Source organism: Plectropomus leopardus, chromosome 12, assembly GCF_026936395.1.
Source record: "Plectropomus leopardus strain MGB_pleo_1.0 chromosome 12, ASM2693639v1, whole genome shotgun sequence".
In the NCBI taxonomy this organism is placed as follows: domain Eukaryota; kingdom Metazoa; phylum Chordata; class Actinopteri; order Perciformes; family Serranidae; genus Plectropomus; species Plectropomus leopardus.
The window spans coordinates 19,623,402-19,642,000 of record NC_142187.1 but is presented as its reverse complement, the minus strand read 5'-3'; the positions used below and the strand labels follow the sequence as shown (position 1 = coordinate 19,642,000).

At 41.7% G+C, this 18,599-nt stretch overlaps 1 protein-coding gene across 1 annotated transcript; it reads left to right on the top strand.

Moving 5' to 3' along the window:
* Window positions 1-354: 354 nt before the first annotated feature.
* Window positions 355-18,330, top strand: acsl3b (acyl-CoA synthetase long chain family member 3b). Its single transcript, XM_042497507.2, has 15 exons — window positions 355-578; window positions 4,743-5,215; window positions 6,734-6,911; window positions 7,000-7,109; window positions 7,271-7,409; window positions 8,285-8,435; window positions 8,820-8,943; window positions 9,881-9,952; window positions 10,117-10,256; window positions 10,615-10,787; window positions 12,280-12,354; window positions 12,433-12,624; window positions 12,711-12,825; window positions 12,933-13,090; window positions 14,324-18,330. Exons 2-15 carry the CDS (start codon window positions 4,865-4,867, stop codon window positions 14,479-14,481), a joined length of 2,136 nt encoding a protein of 711 aa, XP_042353441.1. The 5' UTR covers window positions 355-578; window positions 4,743-4,864; the 3' UTR covers window positions 14,482-18,330.
* The last annotated feature ends 269 nt before the right edge of the window (window positions 18,331-18,599 follow it).

The window sequence follows — 18,599 nt, the reverse complement described above, 5'->3', positions numbered from 1 at the left end:
CCTCAAATAAAGCAAGTGGAGTATCTCTGCTGATAAGGCTGCGGTTGTAGTTTAAATCTCTGTTTGTCTCCTGCACACACTCTGTCTCGGTCTATCGTGATAAAACGAAGTTAAATCACAATAACACTGAATTAACTCTGAAGCAGCGCCGAATGCGTAACAGCGTTCAAATCTGGTCACGATGGAGAGTCGACTAATCGTAAAAATAAAACAAATATCCCGGTCTAACCCGGTTCATTGTTGCAGCGACTGACGACCCAGACAGCGGTGAACGCTAGTAACCCCACTGACGTCCCCGCTGCCCCAAGCACGCGCCACCTCCAACGCTCCAATCACAGATGGAGAGATGCCTCGACGTCACACACTAGCTTCCGGGCTGGCAGAACTGGCCCGGCGATGCTTAGATTTACAATTTTACTTATTTTTGTATTGGTTTTTATAACAATCTAACCGTTGTGCTTTATGAAGAAATACACAGTGTTAAAAGGTTATATCAGGATAATGTCAGAGCTTTGGCAACAAGGATAAAGACGCGATCAAACCCCGCAGCGGCTCAGACGTTGCGGTTGAGAAAAGAGGTGAGAATGTATAGCTGTGTTAGCAGATGTTGATGAGAGGGACACACTGTTAGCCGGTTTGCTCAACAACGCGGCACATCACCTGTAATGTGTCAGTCATCTGTGATCAGTATAGGGTGTGTGTCGTGTTTGGTTCATAAGTGAATGTGATAATGAGTCACATTTAACCGCAGCAGCTGCAGTGGTTAGTTGAATGCTAGCTATCCCGCTTTGCTAGCTGCTAGCGCGTCTTTGAGCTGTCCGTTAGCTGCCAGTCTTGATGCCGCTTTGCTAGCCTCGAGAAACGGACCCTGCGGGCTGAAAAAAGGCTGATGATGAAAAAAAATTAGCACCGTTATATCTACTATTATGCACCGGCTACCATTACAGTAAGTGTGTTGATTTTCTCTCACTTTGATAGCGATCACTGAGATAAGGAGAGATCATAACATCGATGCTACACGTTGTCTAGTGCTTTACTTAGGAACAACACAGATAAAATATAATAGTGCTAATATAACAATCCAAAATGAAGAAGGACATACAGCCGCTGGTTATTTATACAGGTGACACATACGATTCAACTGTAAAGATAAGATGAAGAAATGTGTGAAATGATCACTAGATGTAATCATACAGGCCTATGCAAAGGTTTATAATCTAGTATCATCCCATTGACCTGACGCTCACTCGCTCGCTGGCACTGTGGATAAATATATTTAGTATCAAATCAAAGCTGGATGAAATAATGATGGATTGTTAGGCTTATGTCTGTTGGATGAAATGCTGTCTTAATCTGTTGTGATTATCTCTTGTGTCAAGTATGTTGGCGGAAAGCTCAGTTTTCTCCATTGTTCAACACTGAATACTTTACACATCAAACTCTGATGTATCTGTTTGTGTGTGTGTGTGTGTGTTTGATGCCATAAAAGTAGGCAATAAGCATGTGGGCATACTCAGTGGTGTTATGGTAGTTGATGAGGAGGGTGTAACGCTCTGTGGATGAGTGGGCTACCAAGGAATAAGCAGGTAAACCCTCCAACATACTCCAGTGGCTTTTTGGCTTATAGGTGGCTACACTGTAAAAGGCCAAAAAAGAGTGTTGGGCATACTGTCAGCTTTGTGGCATGACAATCCTGCACAGATGAGCTGGTATTAATTATGGTGATAGCTTCATCATGAAATGTTGACTGTAAAGATGAATATGTGCTTTGTTATTTTAACTGTGCATTACATTGTAATCACTTCCTTTTCTAAGCTTTTTGTCGTTTTTATCGTCTGTGGCGTTGTTGGGATGGTTGCTAGGAGCAGGTGAGTCTTATTTAATCAAAGCACACTGACTGAACCAGTGTTACAAGTGTTAAAACGACACAGAGTGAGTTTTCAACCCTCTTATGTGCTAGCGGCCGTGACTTCTTTGTGCGCCTGCTTTGCCAAGATACAGTTGATTTATGTCGGTTGGTTGTGGTATGTGAGTTGCTGCAAAACAGGTGAAACTTGTCAACCATGTCCATTTCACCTGTAAGGTTGAGACAGTTTATGCAATGTGTATTAAGACAAATACTTGATAGTAAAGGCAGCTGCTGTTTGCGTTCTCATAAAACCATTTACCAACTTCTTTTACTAAGCGGCACTATATATGTTAGCAGACATACTAATGTACTTTCTTTGTACGGTCCCATTAGTTCCCCACTTATGTAATAGGGGAACTGTCTATTTCAACCAAACGTGACAAAACATTTCATCTTTGAGCTGTACTTCAATCGTGAAAAACTTTACAATCTGATTGACTTTTTCAACTGATCACCTGAAAAAACACTTGTCTGTGTCAATTCAACTGTACTTCTGTCGTCTTGTTGCAATCTGTGGTTATTTTTTATAGTTTTGTTACCCAGTTGTTCTGCCTGTTGTTGTGCATGTCTACCAGATGTGTCGTCGAGGTTTGGGCGGTATTACGGTATACCAGGCTATTTATAAATCCCATTGGTATGATTTTTAATACCGTCAAAAAAAAATACAGACGCTCCTCTCTTTATTAAAAGCTACAAGAGCTTGCAGAAGGTAGCAAACTTGCCAGTGTGTGTATTGGCAGATTAGGTAGGGCCACACACAAATACCATCATATACAGTATACCGCAGTAAAAACTTGAGGAAAGTGAGAACACACGAAAAAAAAAAGGGATACCGCCCAACCCTGATGTCATCCTCTCTGTCGTTTTACTTTGCTGTTCTGCTTGTCACCCTGATGCAGTGTTCTCACACTGATCGGGATCAATGTATGTCAATGTATCCTCTTTGTCGTTTGTCTAGTCTGCTAAACTCATCCCATTGCACTTTTTGTGCAGTTCAACAACCAGCAAGGCTATCAAAATAAAATATCACAACTGTGACATTCAACGACACTGTAAAGGACAGGGAGAGTGATACCGCAGGATGACACTCATAACAACACAGACATACAGAATGACTGTTAAACGTGAGGAAGAACGACACAGGATGATGCGCAAAATGACAGTCAAACGACAGGGAAATTGACACAGCGGGATGGCATACATATACACAACACAGTCAGAAGACCCATCAGGAGGGCATGCAGGATGACAGTCAAACCACGGGGGACTACACATCTGGTGAAATGACACAGAGTGCGACAAAATGACAGAAGTACAGTAAAAAAAGTTAAATTGTCAAATGTTTTGTCATGGAGGCGATCAACAGAAATAGTCAGATTATCAGAAATGTTTTGTCAGCTGAAGTGCAATTCAAACAGACATTGACAAGTATTTTTTCACATGTTCAGTCGGCACAGACAGTGTGCATGTCACGTGATTTTGGCACTAAGGGAACTCTATACCTTTGAAATGTCAGTTCTGAGGTTTGAAGTCATGAGAAGGTTTTGGGCACTTGGCATACTTTGCGTCTCTACTGTCTTTGTTTTACACCGCATTGTTTATATGGTCTTGTGATTTTCATCAGTTACTGTTGTTTTTCCATCGTCTGTGTGTTTTCATAGTTTTGCTATTTTTTTTTATTGTACAGCACTTGCCAACAGTTGTTGCTTTTAAATATGCTTTATAAAAAAAAAATCTGTAATACGCGTCACTTTGCATTAACACATGTTGCGTTGAATTTATAATGAACTCCGCACAGTGAGAGGCAATCATCTATTGTTGTGTAGAAACAGATTGGCCCTTGTAGTGTAATGTTATACTGGCCCGTGATCACAGTCCTTACTGGAGCACGTGTGTGTGGTACAGTGCAGCGGGCCAGTGTTTCATAGCCCAGTTGGACAATGACTAAGGACTTGCACTCTAACTAAAGTTCAATTTCTTTACATAAGTTTCTGTTTATCATTGGGGCGTAGCATGATAGAAGGAAAAATCTAAATAAAAGCTTCCTTAAGTGTTCTTGCTCCAATATTTGGGTTTGTTCTTGCAGCTTGTGCTTGCATAAGTCTGGAAGCAGCACACCCCATCATCGCTCAGTGTTAGATTTTTCCCAGCACTGTTATATTAGCTGGCCAGGTTATGACAGTCTCCTTCATGACCCTTAGACCTCTGTGCAAAATGAGTCACTGCTGCTTGCTCAGGCTCACTGGCTACAGGGTTACACTGCAAATTACACTCCGGCCCGAAGGATGCACTAGGAATAGCTGAGCTCTGGGAGGTGTCGGATTTGTTACAAAGGTGTTTGAAATACAGGCAAACGAGAGCTATAGTACTGCGTTTTCAAACATTATTATGACTCGCCTTGGTATGAGTTGCGTGTGTCACTAACGGTAAGGGAAGAGAGGGTGTGTATAATTCCTAAAAAGTAGAGAGGCAATGTTTTCTTGGTAATGAAATAAAAACAGCAAATTTTCACATACAAGAGGCAAATTATTTTCTATCAATCAGCTGATCAAATGATTATTTCAGCACTATTATCGTTATGATATTAGGAGATGATACAGCTTTCATGCTTTCCCAGTGAGGCTCCATGCAGCAGGGCCAGTGGATCTGGTGAAATAGATAGTGCTGACTGAGAGCCCGTCTAAGAATAGGCAGAGATGTTCTTCAGACAAGCAAGGATGAGTGTAGTAGGAGGCAGCCGATTTCCTGCCGCCCAATATTTCCAAATGTTCTGACACATCTTTTAATCCAGGCTATACTTACAAAAGTTTCACGTTGTGTGTCTGTGTTGCAGGTCCGGTTGACTCGCTGCACAAAAGAACCACAGCCTGCAACCTTCAGCCAGAGCAGTGACGAGAGCAGTGTATCATCGCTTCTGTGGCTTGATTCATCTCCAGCACTGACTTCATCGTCGAGATGAAGTTAAAGGAGGATATGAACCCCCTGCTGCTGCAGGTGTTCCGCTCCGTGGTATGGGTCTACTCTGTCATCACCTTCATACCCTGGTACTTCTTTTCCGGAGCTGGAACCAACCTGGAACGGGCTCGCAGGATCAAGGCGCGCTCAGTTAGCAGACACCCAGCAGGGCCTTACAGGGCCGTCAACAGTCAAGAGAAGCTGGTGGCCTGGCTGCACCCCGGGGTGGACACCCTGGACAAAATGTTTGAATATGCCGCATGTCGGTTTGCAAAGAGAGACTGTCTGGGCACCAGGGAGGTGCTCAGTGAGGAGGATGAGCTGCAGCCTAACGGCAAGGTTTTCAAGAAGGTGAGACACAGACAGTGTTACTCTTAAACACACACAACAGATTGTGTGTCACCTTCATTATTATTTGAAATGTTGGGTCTGACCGGTGTAAAAGAATACAAACCGGTTTGATATTGAGAAAGTCATCGGACTGGACTGGTACGACAAATTTGAAAAAGGGTGTCACACTTGACTCTGCAGCTGGTCCCGAGTGGAACATAAACACACCGTGACCTAACAGCGAGCAAGAAGTCCAACTATCACCACCGCCAGCCGCGGCGTCGTGTAACACCAGATGCTTTTTGTCCAACCGAATCCTTTAAATATGCACACGTTTTATATTGTGATATTTACTAGAAATGACTTACATTATATCCAGTAACAAGTAGGATGTCATCAGCAGAGGTCATTTACCAGAAACTTTCAGCTTCCCTTTCCCTCCCACCATCTGACACCATATTTTAGGGTTTTTTTTGTAGTGAAATAAGGACCCAATCAGGTGTTCCTCTTCCATTGTGGCACATAGATATAAAGAGGGCTTCTGACAAAAGTTCAACTCAAACCGGCACATTGTGTTTCCCGCAGCCAGTTAGGACAATTATTAATTTTAAATCCAAAGAACGTTGCCATACTGATGCATTTTTAGTTGTTTTTTTTTCTTTTTGGAGAAACTGTCACGTCTTCTCATCACCCAAAAAAACACATGAACCTTCTAGTAAACGGCCACAACGTGCGCTGCTTCTCCCTCTCTCCCGCCTTACTGAATCTTAATCTCCTGCATGATGCCAACCTCAGCTCAGCAGTAAATTGCACACGGCCTGTCAGACACTCGTGGCTACATTAGTCTGTTTATAAACAAATATATTATTATGTTATTCACATTTCTTTATTTCTTATTGCCAAAAGAATACAATACCAGAACGACAATACCAGAATGACAAATGTCTGTTCAAGCAGTTCATGCTTGTACACCTGACCCTACCGGTTAAACCGGAAATCGACCCAAGTGTGGTGCCAGGACTGAGGAAATAGTCAAGTCAGTGGGTGGTACAGCTCATCACATGTAGGTTTAGAACTGCATATGTGAATCTGTGGGATTGCAGGAAGCTCGCTCGTGTCTGTGAGGCGACAGCGTAGTCTGCCACTGTGCACAGTGCGAGGGATGTGGGTGGAGGAGCAGCAGTGTTACTGGTGCTCTGTCTCACAGCTCAGTCTCCTCATTAGCACCTGCATGGCTGTAAAAGCCCTGTAGATGGCACTAACTGACTGCAAATGGGGGAGTCATGATGTACTGGGATCATCAGACCTCTCTCAGACTCAGCAGTCAGTACTGCACGTTACTTTTTTACATTGTGATACAGAAATACAGTGATGATATTAATTACATCGACGTGGACACCGTGGATGTAAGGTCCCTGAAATCATATTCGTCATTGACTAAAGCTGCTCCTAAAAAGATGCTCTCTACATTTGTCAGTTTTCATTTGATTTGGTGCAGTGCAGATAATCCTGAATATTGCACAAAACCCTTGTGTGCAGGTTATTCTTGGGAACTATAACTGGCTGTCGTACGAGGAAGCCTACGAGGCAGCGAAGTGTTTCGGCAGCGGTCTGGCAGCGCTCGGCCAGAGGCCTCAGCGCAACATCGCCATCTTCTGCGAGACCAGAGCAGAGTGGATCGTGGCAGCACAAGCCTGCTTCATGTACAATTTCCCACGTGAGTGACAAAAACCGACAAATTCAGACAATTTTAGGCCTGCAGTAAAACACCTTAGATGGCTCACCAACTTCATTGGATTTGACAGTTGTGACCCTGTATGCCACTCTCGGACCCACGGCCATTGCCCACGGCCTGAACGAGACAGAGATCACACACATCATCACAAGCAAAGACCTGCTGCAGAGCCGTCTCAAGGTACCCGCTTCTGTGTCCGTCATGTCAGCTGTGTTAAACAAGCCTCTGCAGGTTGTTTACTGTGTGTAACATCAGGGCTCGATAAGAAGCTATTTGCATAATTACTTTTCTCCTCTCACTCGCCCTTCTCCCTCCCTCCTACATCCAACTCCATGTCCCAGGCCATACTGTGCGATGTGCCGAGGCTGCAGTACATCATTGTAGTTGACAGTAAACCCACAAGCTGGCCAGACCTCCCCAGAGGCATCATGGTCTACAACATGGACGCTGTGAGGGAGATGGGATCCAAGCCCGACAACAGTGAGTGTTTGTGATTAAAAAGGTTTTCTAATTTTGTCGGGGGGGAAATGGGATGTGCACTGATGGAGGCTTAATACAAAGCCAACACCCTGATGTGTAATTAAAGTGCATGACGGAGTCAGCAAGAGGTCAAATCACCACTCGCCAAAAATGCAGCAATAACATTGGTTAGCTTTTCAGGAAAATGAAGGGATGTAGAAATTGTGTTTCTGCTTCAGCTATCACTTGAGCCATTTTTATCTTCTTTTTTTTCTGACAGAAAAAAAACACTGGAATAATATAAATGATTGGATACTGTAAATACAATACACAGTTTCCACAACTGTGTACAAAACAAGAATAACAAGGAATTAATTCATTAATTTAAACAATTAATGCATTAAGATTAATTGAAAGTTAATCAGGCTAAAAAAATCATATGATCATCATCATGGCATACACTTGTTTTAAAAGTGTTCACCAGTTCTTTTTCTTTTTTTTCTTTTTTTTTACAATTAAATGCTTAAGTGTGCAAACAAAATATTAAGGTTTTGGAAGTTTTTGGGGGAAAAAAAATGTAAAAAAAGACATTTGTCATTGAAAGTGCTTGAATTTCTGTATTTTATGCAAGAATTGAAATGAAAGCTCTTTTGATATTGCCAGCCATCAGTGTCACACAGCACAACTGTCAATGAAATTGTCAATTTGTAACAGTTATTAACTTTGTTATGTGTGTCAAACTGTGTTGGAACGGGAATTAGGCATAAAAAGTCCATGAAAAGGCTTTAAATTTGATGTCGAAGAAGATTTGGGGACTCTCTACGATTAATAATGTTTATGTTGGTGTGTGATCGATTTCCTGTCAACATCAACCCTCTGCTCTTCTGTCTCCGCAGTCGCAGTAGACCGCAGACAGCCAGAGCCCTTCGACATCGCAGTCATCATGTACACCAGCGGCTCCACGGGCATCCCCAAGGGTGTCATGATCTCCCATGGCAACATCATTGCTGGCATCACTGGCATGGCTGAGCGGATCCCAAACCTCAAGTATGCTTATATCAGATTCACTTCCTCCCTTTTTTTCTTGTCTTCTACAAGCAAATGAAGTTTTTAAGTATGGTGAAATACATGACCCGCCCTACTCTGCCTTACTCTGCCTCTGATTGGCTCACCCTGATATTCTTACCAACAAGCACTAGCCAATCAGGGCGAGAATAGGGAGGGTCATGGCTTTGCCATCCTGAGAAAAGAAGATGTGAGGTCTGCAACTCTCCAAATCTGTCAAAAAATGATCATTCTCCTCCTGCTCACTGTACTCCTTCTAAGACACATGCACTAGCACATCTTTTGTCACAAACTCCATTAACACCGCCTCACTTCTTTTCTGTGAATATTATGGAAATTAACTTGCTGTTATTTCTTTGCTGGCAGTGAAACAGACACCTATATTGGCTACCTGCCGCTGGCACACGTTTTAGAGCTCAGTGCTGAGCTGGTGTGCATCTCTCACGGCTGCCGCATCGGCTACTCCTCTCCTCAGACTCTAGCTGATCAGGTCAGTGTATAAAAGCACACACACACGCATGCACACACACACACGCATGCACACACACACATGCTTGTGGCCAGCATGTTTTTGTCACAGTCAGCGTTGTATGTTACATATATAAGATGTCATCTTAGATAGCAATGATCATTCATGTATTTATATAATCCTTCTTAAAGGGACAGTTCAACCAGAAATCAAAAATACACACATTTCCTCTTAATTGTAGTGCGATTTATCAGTCTAGATTTCTTTTGGTGAGCGATGCCGAGTTTTTGAAATATCGGTCCTAGAGATGTCTGCCTTCTCTTGAATATAATAGATGGCACTTGATTTGTGGTGCTTAAAGCGCCAAAAAATACATATGAAGACAGACCTCGTTGTGAGCAATTTCATGCAGGAACTATTTCCTTTCTGTTGAACTAGACCCATCTATCTTAGCATTGCACAGAAGTGTGCATTTACTGTTAGCTCATCTAGCACCACTGAGCTAACTAACATTACAGCCTAGCTGAGGAGGAGGCCATTAATGTTTACATCTTGCGCTATCACGAGCACGAGCCTCACAGTCATGAGTAGACGCAGGCTGCCTTCTGTGTGGTGACGAGTTTTTCAAATGTACTTTTTTTGCCATACTTAGTGCCATCTAGTTCCATAATATTGATAGATGGCAGACACCTCTACAGCTGATATCTCCAACACTTTGCAACTCACACCAAAACAATCCAGTTGATAAATAGCACTGCAGCGAAGAGGAGAAATGTGTATTTTTCTATTTTGGGGTCTTTTAAACCTTTTAAACTGTTTTAGCTTTATCTCTGGATTGTATCACAATGCTTGATTTTTGATAATGTCCTCTTTTGATCACTTTTAAAGCTCTGTGTAATCAGGCACCCGCCTACAAGTCACTGAGAGTTGACCGATATTTTGTCTTTCATTTTCACAGTCTACAAAGATAAAGAAGGGCAGTAAAGGTGATACCAGTGTGCTGAAACCTACTCTCATGGCTGCTGTACCAGTAAGTCTTTCTGTCACTGCACAAACCCACAAAGCCAATATTAATAGCAATATGACCTCGAACTAACATAACTCATTATACTTAAGTCAGGCCTTCAAGTAAAGTGCATAAAACAGTGTTAGAGTTAAAGTGTCAAAAGGGTTAACTGAGAGCTCGATGTGTAGGAGATCATGGATCGAATCTACAAGAATGTGATGACCAAAGTGGAGGAGATGAGCAGACTCCAGAAGACGCTCTTTGTGTTGGCCTACAATTACAAGATGGAGCAGATCTCTAAGGGCTACAGCACACCCCTGTGTGACAGGTAAAACACACTTTTATCTCGTGTGCCCGAGCTGAGGCATTCGCTTCTGCGCTGAGTCACGAGCAAACATTAACCTCTGTTACGACACGGCTAATTATAACCCGGCGTAGACTCTTGTTAACACAGTGTCTCTTCAGAAGGGTTAGTGAATTATTCTCTCGTATATGTGAATCACTGTGTGGTATTGATTCTGATAGGGTGTTTGCTCAGGTTATTCTTTAGCACAAGTCAATATCTGGATGCTGTGTTGATTAACTTTCAGTTGACTTTTTGTTGAGTTTGTTGCGAGTTGTTTTCGGAATCGCTCAATATGTCCACGCTGTATATTTCTGTTTTTGTACACCTCCTCCCTCAACAGTCTGGTGTTCAAACGGGTGCGTGCGCTCTTGGGAGGAAACACACGAGTGCTGCTTTCTGGCGGAGCTCCGCTCTCAGCTGCCACACAGCGCTTCATGAACATCTGCCTGTGCTGCCCTGTGGGGCAGGGCTACGGCCTGACGGAGACCTGCGGAGCTGGCACCATCAGCGAGAGTAAGAGAGCGGAAGTCACGTGGTGTTTTTAGTTGGGAAATTAAAGGAATACTTCCCTCGCAAATGTCCATTTGCATATCAGTTGCTCCCCTTGCATAACATGAAATTTGTGAAGAAAATGGTTTTCTCGTATGCCTTTTGTGAACGAAGACTCCAAAAACGGAGAAAAATCTTGAATAATTTAAGTACAAGGGGGTTGCATTTAACAACAGGAAAAACTATATCAATACATTCGTTAACAAACTCTCACACAGCTCGCGCAGTGCAATCCAGGTCTCATTTCTCATACTTTCTTAATAGGCAGCCCTTTCCAACGGGAATTTAACTCTTCAAAGCCACACTCCAGTGACAAAAACACGAGAGCTGCAGGTCTGCCACTGCCTTGATCAGCTAGTTTGTCTTATTGTGTGGCTAAAGTGAATTAAAGGGTCAGTTTGGTTTCATCAAAGTCACACAATAACACAGACAGACTGATTAAGGCAGCAGTAGACCAGCAGCTCCAGTGTTCAGCGAGTTAAAATTACTGTTTTTCTTTCGTTGCATTTACACTGCCTGCTCAATCAAACCACCTCGCCGTTCTGTATATTCTGTATATAACCGCCGATCGCAGAAAGGGGAGACAGTAGTTTCACCTCTAAGCCGGGACCGGACGCAGTAACAGCCCCAAACAATGTCTGTGTAAAACGTAAAGCAGGAAAGACGTGACGGTTTGTGACGTGTTAATGTGTGCGACCCACTGCTGGAGATTGAAAAAGCAGCTGTTGTCATAGCAGCTAATTCAAAGAACAACAGCATTCGTAAATGTTCGCAGACTGAGAAAACAATGAGATTCGGGAGCTCCTTATTCTCTGAGCAGAGGTGGCCGCCATATAACAGAGAAGGTAAATGATTGTGATTGAGGCCATTGTTATTGATCATAAAGTGCTGTTAACGCATATGTTTTATGTCATGCTAGAGGCCGACGCCTCGTGTGTGAAACGTCATGCCTCCTCTAATCGCAGGATGCCATGATGCAGCGTATAATCCACACCGGAGCAGAATAACGCCGCCATTGTTTGGTTCTGTGTAAAAATGCAGGGGCGGTTTAAAGAGGTAACTTTGTTGCGGCCCTAAAGTGCAATCTTTGCGTAAAAGCGGCTTTTGAAGAGAACGTTTCCTTGCATGTGTTAGGGAAGTACTTAGCATACAACTGGATTAATGAGACTTGGATTATACTGCACGAGTTTTGAAAACTATGTTAAAAACACAGACTCCTGTGACTCCAATTCAATGTGTTTTTTAAATTTTTTGATTCTTTGTTAAGCGTGGAGGCAAGCAAGAAAACGTTTTCTTCACAAATTCAACATAACAGCAGTAATCGATATACGAGCAATCATTTGGGAGGTGAAGTATTCCTTTTAAGAAAAAAGCAAATAAAAAAATACAAAGAATGTGGTTTTTCTGGTATTACCTACATTTCTCAGGAGTTTTTGCTCTTTTTTTCCCCCTCCAGTTTGGGACTACAGCACAGGACGGGTTGGTGCTCCACTGGTTTGTTCAGAGATCACGCTGAAGGACTGGGAGGAGGGTGAGTTAAACAACGCCAACCCAATTTAGAGAAGGCAGCAAACAGTTTGATATTCTAATCAGCTTTGTGCTCCTCTAGGTGGTTACTACAGCACAGACAAACCCAACCCACGCGGGGAGATTTTGCTTGGCGGTCCCAATGTGACGATGGGTTACTACAAAAATGAAATAAAGAACCGTGAGGACTTTTTCGTGGATGAGAACGGCCAGCGATGGTTTTGCACAGGAGACATCGGAGAGTTCGAACCTGATGGATGCCTTAAGATCATTGGTAAGAAATCCACAAACTACCGCACGTGTGTGTGAGGTGTAGGTGTAATTTCTATTAAGATTGTAACGTGTGTTGTCTTCCAACAGACCGTAAGAAGGACCTGGTGAAACTGCAGGCAGGCGAGTACGTCTCTCTAGGAAAAGTGGAGGCTGTTTTGAAAAACTGCCCACTCATCGACAACATCTGTGCCTATGCCAACAGGTAAAACCCTGCACACACTCCGACATTTCAGCCAATGCCTTCTCTTTTTCTTTCAATTTCTCTCTCTTTTAGAAAACTTTCTGAGTTCTTTTGTATTCATTTTTCAGTGACCAATCGTATGTGATCAGCTTCGTGGTGCCTAACCACAAGCAGCTAATGGCGCTGGCCAATCAGCTGCAGGTGAAGGGCACATGGGAGGAGATGTGCAACAACCTCCAGCTGGAGAAAGAGGTCCTCCGCATCATTACTGAGGCTGCTATCTCAGGTAGAGGAAAAAGCCTTTGTGTCTTCTTCATTTGGATTCATTCTGCACATGCACCACGGCTTCCTGGAGGATTTCAATGTCCCAGACAAATGGGAGAAATTCCTTTTGAATATTATTTGTTTATGTTCAGGCTTCCCGCAGATCCTTAAAAAGTCTTATGAGGAATTGAATTTATTATACTAAAACTAAGGCCTTGATAGTGTGAAAATGTCTAATTCAGTCTTTTACATGTCTTAGAAGTGATCATACATGAGAAATTTTATTAATCTTTCTTCAGACATAGCACTGTAAAATCTTAAATGGATAGTCACATGTATTAGCTAAAAATAATTTTCATTAACGTCGCACAGATGAGGATAGCCGAACCAAAAACACTAAGAAAACTTGCCAACAAACACCAGCTATTTCCCAGTTTCATGTAACAATAAATATTCAAGCAAAATTGTCCCTAAATAATTGATTGGTTGAAGTTTTTTTTTGTAGTTTTTTTTTTTACTATTTTGGTTATTGTAAAATCGGTCTTATATTTCATTGGGATTGGTGTTGAAGTCTTAAATCTAATTTGCCTTAAACTGTAGGAACCCTGTGTGTTTATTAAACAGAGTAATGTGCATAATAATAATTCTAAAAATAAATGTTTTATTGTTATTTATTTAAATGCACTAATGATATTCATGCTGCATTTTTGTATTTATCAATAATTTCTGTGTCTGTGTATATTTGCAGTTTGTGCTAATTGACACCTCTTAAGTAAATGCTTCAAACAAAAATATTTAAATGTTAAGTCAGCCTTTGCATGTCGCCCAAAATAAATAATGCTAAAAATATTCCTCAGCTAACCATGTCCTGACTGAATGCGATGCGAGCATCGGCATCAAAATGAGTTTTATGTAGCGTATATTAACAGCGTGGACACACAGTGACATTGTTAAACAGTGTTAGGCTTACAATTTGTTTTCTCATACAAAATTATTTTCAGCTGATATTATGACAAGAGAGATTTAAATATGTCAGACTTCACCAAACAAATTTTTCCGGATAATGACCGGATAATGGAAACCCTGGTATGCCCTCAGACAAAATGATTGATAAAACCCCATCGAAACCAAAGTGTCGGTTCTTCCTGTCATGACTTGACAGTTCAGCTTGGGTGTTATTGTATCTGCCTGACTTGCACCAGTATTCACACTGTATGTGCCACTCTGACTTGTGATTCTGCTCCCCTCCAACCAGCTAAAATGGAACGGTTTGAGATCCCCAAGAAGATCCGTCTGAGCTCTGAGCCCTGGACACCAGAGACTGGGTTGGTCACTGACGCATTCAAACTGAAACGCAAGGAGCTCAAAACACACTACCAGGAAGACATTGAGAGGATGTACGGCGGAAAATAACACATACACTCCAAACAACACATATATACATGCACACATAAACAAGCTCAGAAGCCACTACCAGGAATACTTGGAGATACACTTCAGATCCAATTAACAATCTCTCACACACACACACACACACACACACACACAGACACACACACACACACACACACACACATTACTGCAGACACATAAAGCAACTCATGCACCTCCTCCTCGGCTTTAATCAAAAGAGGAAAAAAACTCCAGCTCAATGCTCTCTGTCCACCAAAAGGCAGAAGTCTCACATGGACAACTGAGCCAGCCGGACGTGCAAGGTGCGACACACTCACCATTCCCTTTGATGGATTCAGCCCTTTGAGTTGCTATGACAACCGAGGCGGCACATGAAATCGGACGTCCGCATGACTCAAAGTGAAACAAATGTCAAGCCAGACGTATATCTGGATCAATGTCAGTGCGCCCTCTTTGTTGCCCCCCCCCCGCCCCCCCCTCCCGTCTCTCTGCTCTCTGGAGTTTTCCACCACTTCAGCATGGTCGTGGACGTGTAGCGCAGATACCTGGCAGGGACACGGGGTAGCATGAGTCTGATAGAGTGATCCCTCATGGGCTTTAAGTAACATTCAGGTTAGAATCTACGCAGGGAACTCAATTATCTTTTATGATTATTTTTTACATGTTGCTATGTTTCCTTTATGTTTGGTTTGTCAGCTTTGAAATCCATTTCATGAGGTTTTTTTTTTTTATACGTGTGAGGAATCAGTGCTGCAAAGCCATGAGAGATTGAGCATGAAGATGTTATAATACTGTTTCTTATTGTTATTTTATGGTTGTAATATTCTGAGGGTTGGGTTTTTTTTTTTTAATTTCTGTATCCTCCTGTTTTTTATTGCCAATTTGTTTTCGCTAATTGTACTTTTTGGGAGCTTTGTTTACAAGCGCTTATTTTTGTCTTTCTCTCCCTGTGTTCCAAAGTTTGTACATTTGAGTGTGTATTTGTTTACCGACTTGACTAGTTGAAGCTATCCAGACTTTAGTCCCCTCTGCTCTCAGCCTTTGCAGCAGGGTCAGACATCAATTGTAAAAGGCATCCATTAAGACTATTTCCATCGCTGCTCTTTTATTATTATCCATAATTCTGCCACCCCTGGATGTCCCCCAACCTGTTTTCTTATTGTTTTTTTTGTTGGATTATTGCATGGAAATAGAATGAGAGTAGAATTCATATTTAAATCAGCATCGCTGGATTGTCAGAGCGGCATGCATTTTTATGTGTAGTCGTCATTGCGATTGTTGTCGCAGGCTAACGCTCATATAAACTCACTGAGGTTAGGATCTGCAGTAACAACCAAATGATCAGTGGAGTAGTCCATTAGCAATCCATTACTTTTAAAATATTGCTGTATTTCTCATTTTCTTACATAGCTCCTTAAGTCCCGAAAGGTAATAATTTTATTTTGTCTACACAGGTTATTATTTCTTGCTAATAAGATAACTAACGTGAACCTGAGATAAAAACTTGTTCCAACACCATTATAACTTCTTCCCACAGGATAATTACTTGTTCCCTTTGTTCCCACAAGATAACAACTAGTTCCAACAAAATAATAACAACCTGTTCCCACATGATAATTTGTTCCCATAAGATAAAAACTTGTTCCCCTATGACAACTTGTTCCCTCAAGATAATAACAACCTGCTTATCTTGCATGCACAAGATAATAACATTTGAGCCCTTTTTGTTTTGTTTTGTTTTTAAATCACCCTTAGGGACTTTAAGGGGGCTTTGTTGTTTCTTTTTTGGCCAATAATTGCATATTTGTGGAAACATGTTGTACTGTAGCTGCCGCCAAAGAACGAGCGAGAGCTGCTGCTCACTTTGCAGCTGCTTAGCAGGCAGCTTTAAAGGCAGAGAAAAACAGCATAGATCAGCATGTTTTCAGATCAAACTCAGTGAATTAAGGTTTATTTTAACTAAACCAGAGCAGTTGGAACGGGGAAAAAACTAAGGCTAACAGAAACGGTTTTGTTGAGTTTTATTATGTTTCTATCAAGATCAAATGAAGTGTGTTCTACCGTAAGTTAACAAGGCAGTTTAGCTATTCTTAGTTCAGTGAAGCGGGAAACTTGGATTGGTGTGCAGTTGTATTTTTCGGTTTAATAAGGAAAATAGGTGTAAGAATTGGCGATAAAGGAGTTCTCAAACTCGTGAGTGTGTCACACTTTACGGCCCCAGTGACCACAAACAGTCCAATGTCTTTTCTGTTCATTGACATACCATAGCCCTGCCACATCTGCCCCGTATTCCTCCGGTCCTGACCAATGCACCATATGGATGTCTCCAAGGGAAAATAGCACAGCGTAGAAAACTGGTTAAATTAATAAGCCTTTCATTTGTGGCTCCCCCAGTTACTTTTTAGCGCAACTGTACATATTATCCTATTTTTGCCATAGATCTAGTTACTGTTACTTTTGTCTTTTTTACTTATTAATACAAAATACAAAATGAATGTGCAATATTTATACACAAATTTTAAACCTAAGTTTGTAGGAAGGAAAGAAAACAAACTTACAACAGCCCCTCCATAGTGTATGAATGTTTAGACCTGTTACTCATACTGGAAAACCTTAACAAACACAAGCATAGGTAATACAGAAGAGAACGGTAGAGAGACACTGATAGGAAAGTCTAGCTGTAGCCCATGTGAAAATACTGTACTAAACAATACCATGCTCTTTAATAAGACTGTAAAGAGATAAAGATTTTATATTTGGCTTTTTAGAAATTGCATGATAGAAAGTGTGCAACTGTACCAAATCACTTGAATATACTGTATATTTGAGAGAGAGAGGATGGCGCTCCAGTAAAACAGCTGAAGAAACTCCAGATGAATACACTCCTTATTTAATAGTGAGCATATAGCATAAACTCAGCAGACCTCATAGAGTGCAGATTGCAGTTCTGTATCTTCAAATTGGTTTATGTGTATGACACTGTATGTGCAATGTATATAAAAAAAGGGTCTTTGATTCTGTTAACTGCCATTTGTTTGAACTCATGCATAACATAAATTAATAACTGCAGGATTTCATATAGGTGGTGATATTCTCTGAATGGCTTCGGGCTCTCCTCTCTTTAAAAGGCAGGAGTTTCAGTCAGTGGTTCTTTTGTAAGGTGACATATTTTACCACAGCTGCCCCCTTAAATGCTTTGCTTTGCTTGTACTGAAGGCATTTAGCGTCAATAAAGGTACAGTCAGGTACTCTTCTCTTATTCAGATCTCTACTAAAGGTTATTTTAGCATGTAAAAAATAGACAGTACTATCATGACGATGTGGGAAACTGCTCCTCCCTTCCAGTTTTTCATTATAACGGTTCTCTGGACATTTTAGTGGAAAGTCAGTAGCTTTCTGTGCTGTTTGCTGCTTTTCCTCTGCCTGGCTAGAGGTGGCTAGTTGCCTTCTAACACACATGAGCTGTCTTCAGGGGTTTTAAGAATGTGAAGCACTCCCCTTGTTTCTTTAAGCATACAACGCCGTTTCCTACTACGTCCATTTGAGCGAACGGCAAAGAAGCGCTCCTGTTGTTTTCACTTGCATTGTAAATATATAACCTATATAGGTTGACAGGGAGGGGATCAATGATTCAAGTTCATTCAAACTACCAATAATTGTACAGATGTAAAGACTCCTGTTGACATATTTAATAATCTTTGTTACTGACCAGTTTTTGGGGGTCTCCTCCTTGTTTTGTGTGGTTAAGTGGCCCTGTGAGCTGGGCTATTGCAAGTGTCTCCTTCCTTATTTATTTGTGATTTGGCCTTGAAAATTATGTAATGAAATAAAACAAAGTTTGTGTTGTAATTACTGATGGTCTGTGTGTGTTTAATGGGTGTGTGTTTGACACCTGAACGCAGTCTGCGAGGCACGACGTGTGACTGATACGATCAGCAGCTTGATTTGAATCATCCTGAAAACCAGAGTTTCTATGGCAACGAAGGCCAGTGTGTGTCTGTGCATGTGTGTCTGAGTGAATGTGGTTTGTGAAAGACTTGTGTGGTGCGCGGATGAAACAGAACATACAGTCCTGGGAGTCAACCTTCAATCAGAGCTAGTAAACAAAGGGGTTTTTT

Coding starts and splice junctions, on each gene's coding strand:
- acsl3b (XM_042497507.2), top strand. CDS start 4,865: ATGAAGTTAAAGGAGGATATGAACCCCCTGCTGCTGCAGGTGTTCCGC. Junction 8,436..8,819: donor GAGCGGATCCCAAACCTCAA/GTATGCTTATAT, acceptor CTTTGCTGGCAG/TGAAACAGACACCTATATTG. Junction 12,625..12,710: donor TGGATGCCTTAAGATCATTG/GTAAGAAATCCA, acceptor GTCTTCCAACAG/ACCGTAAGAAGGACCTGGTG.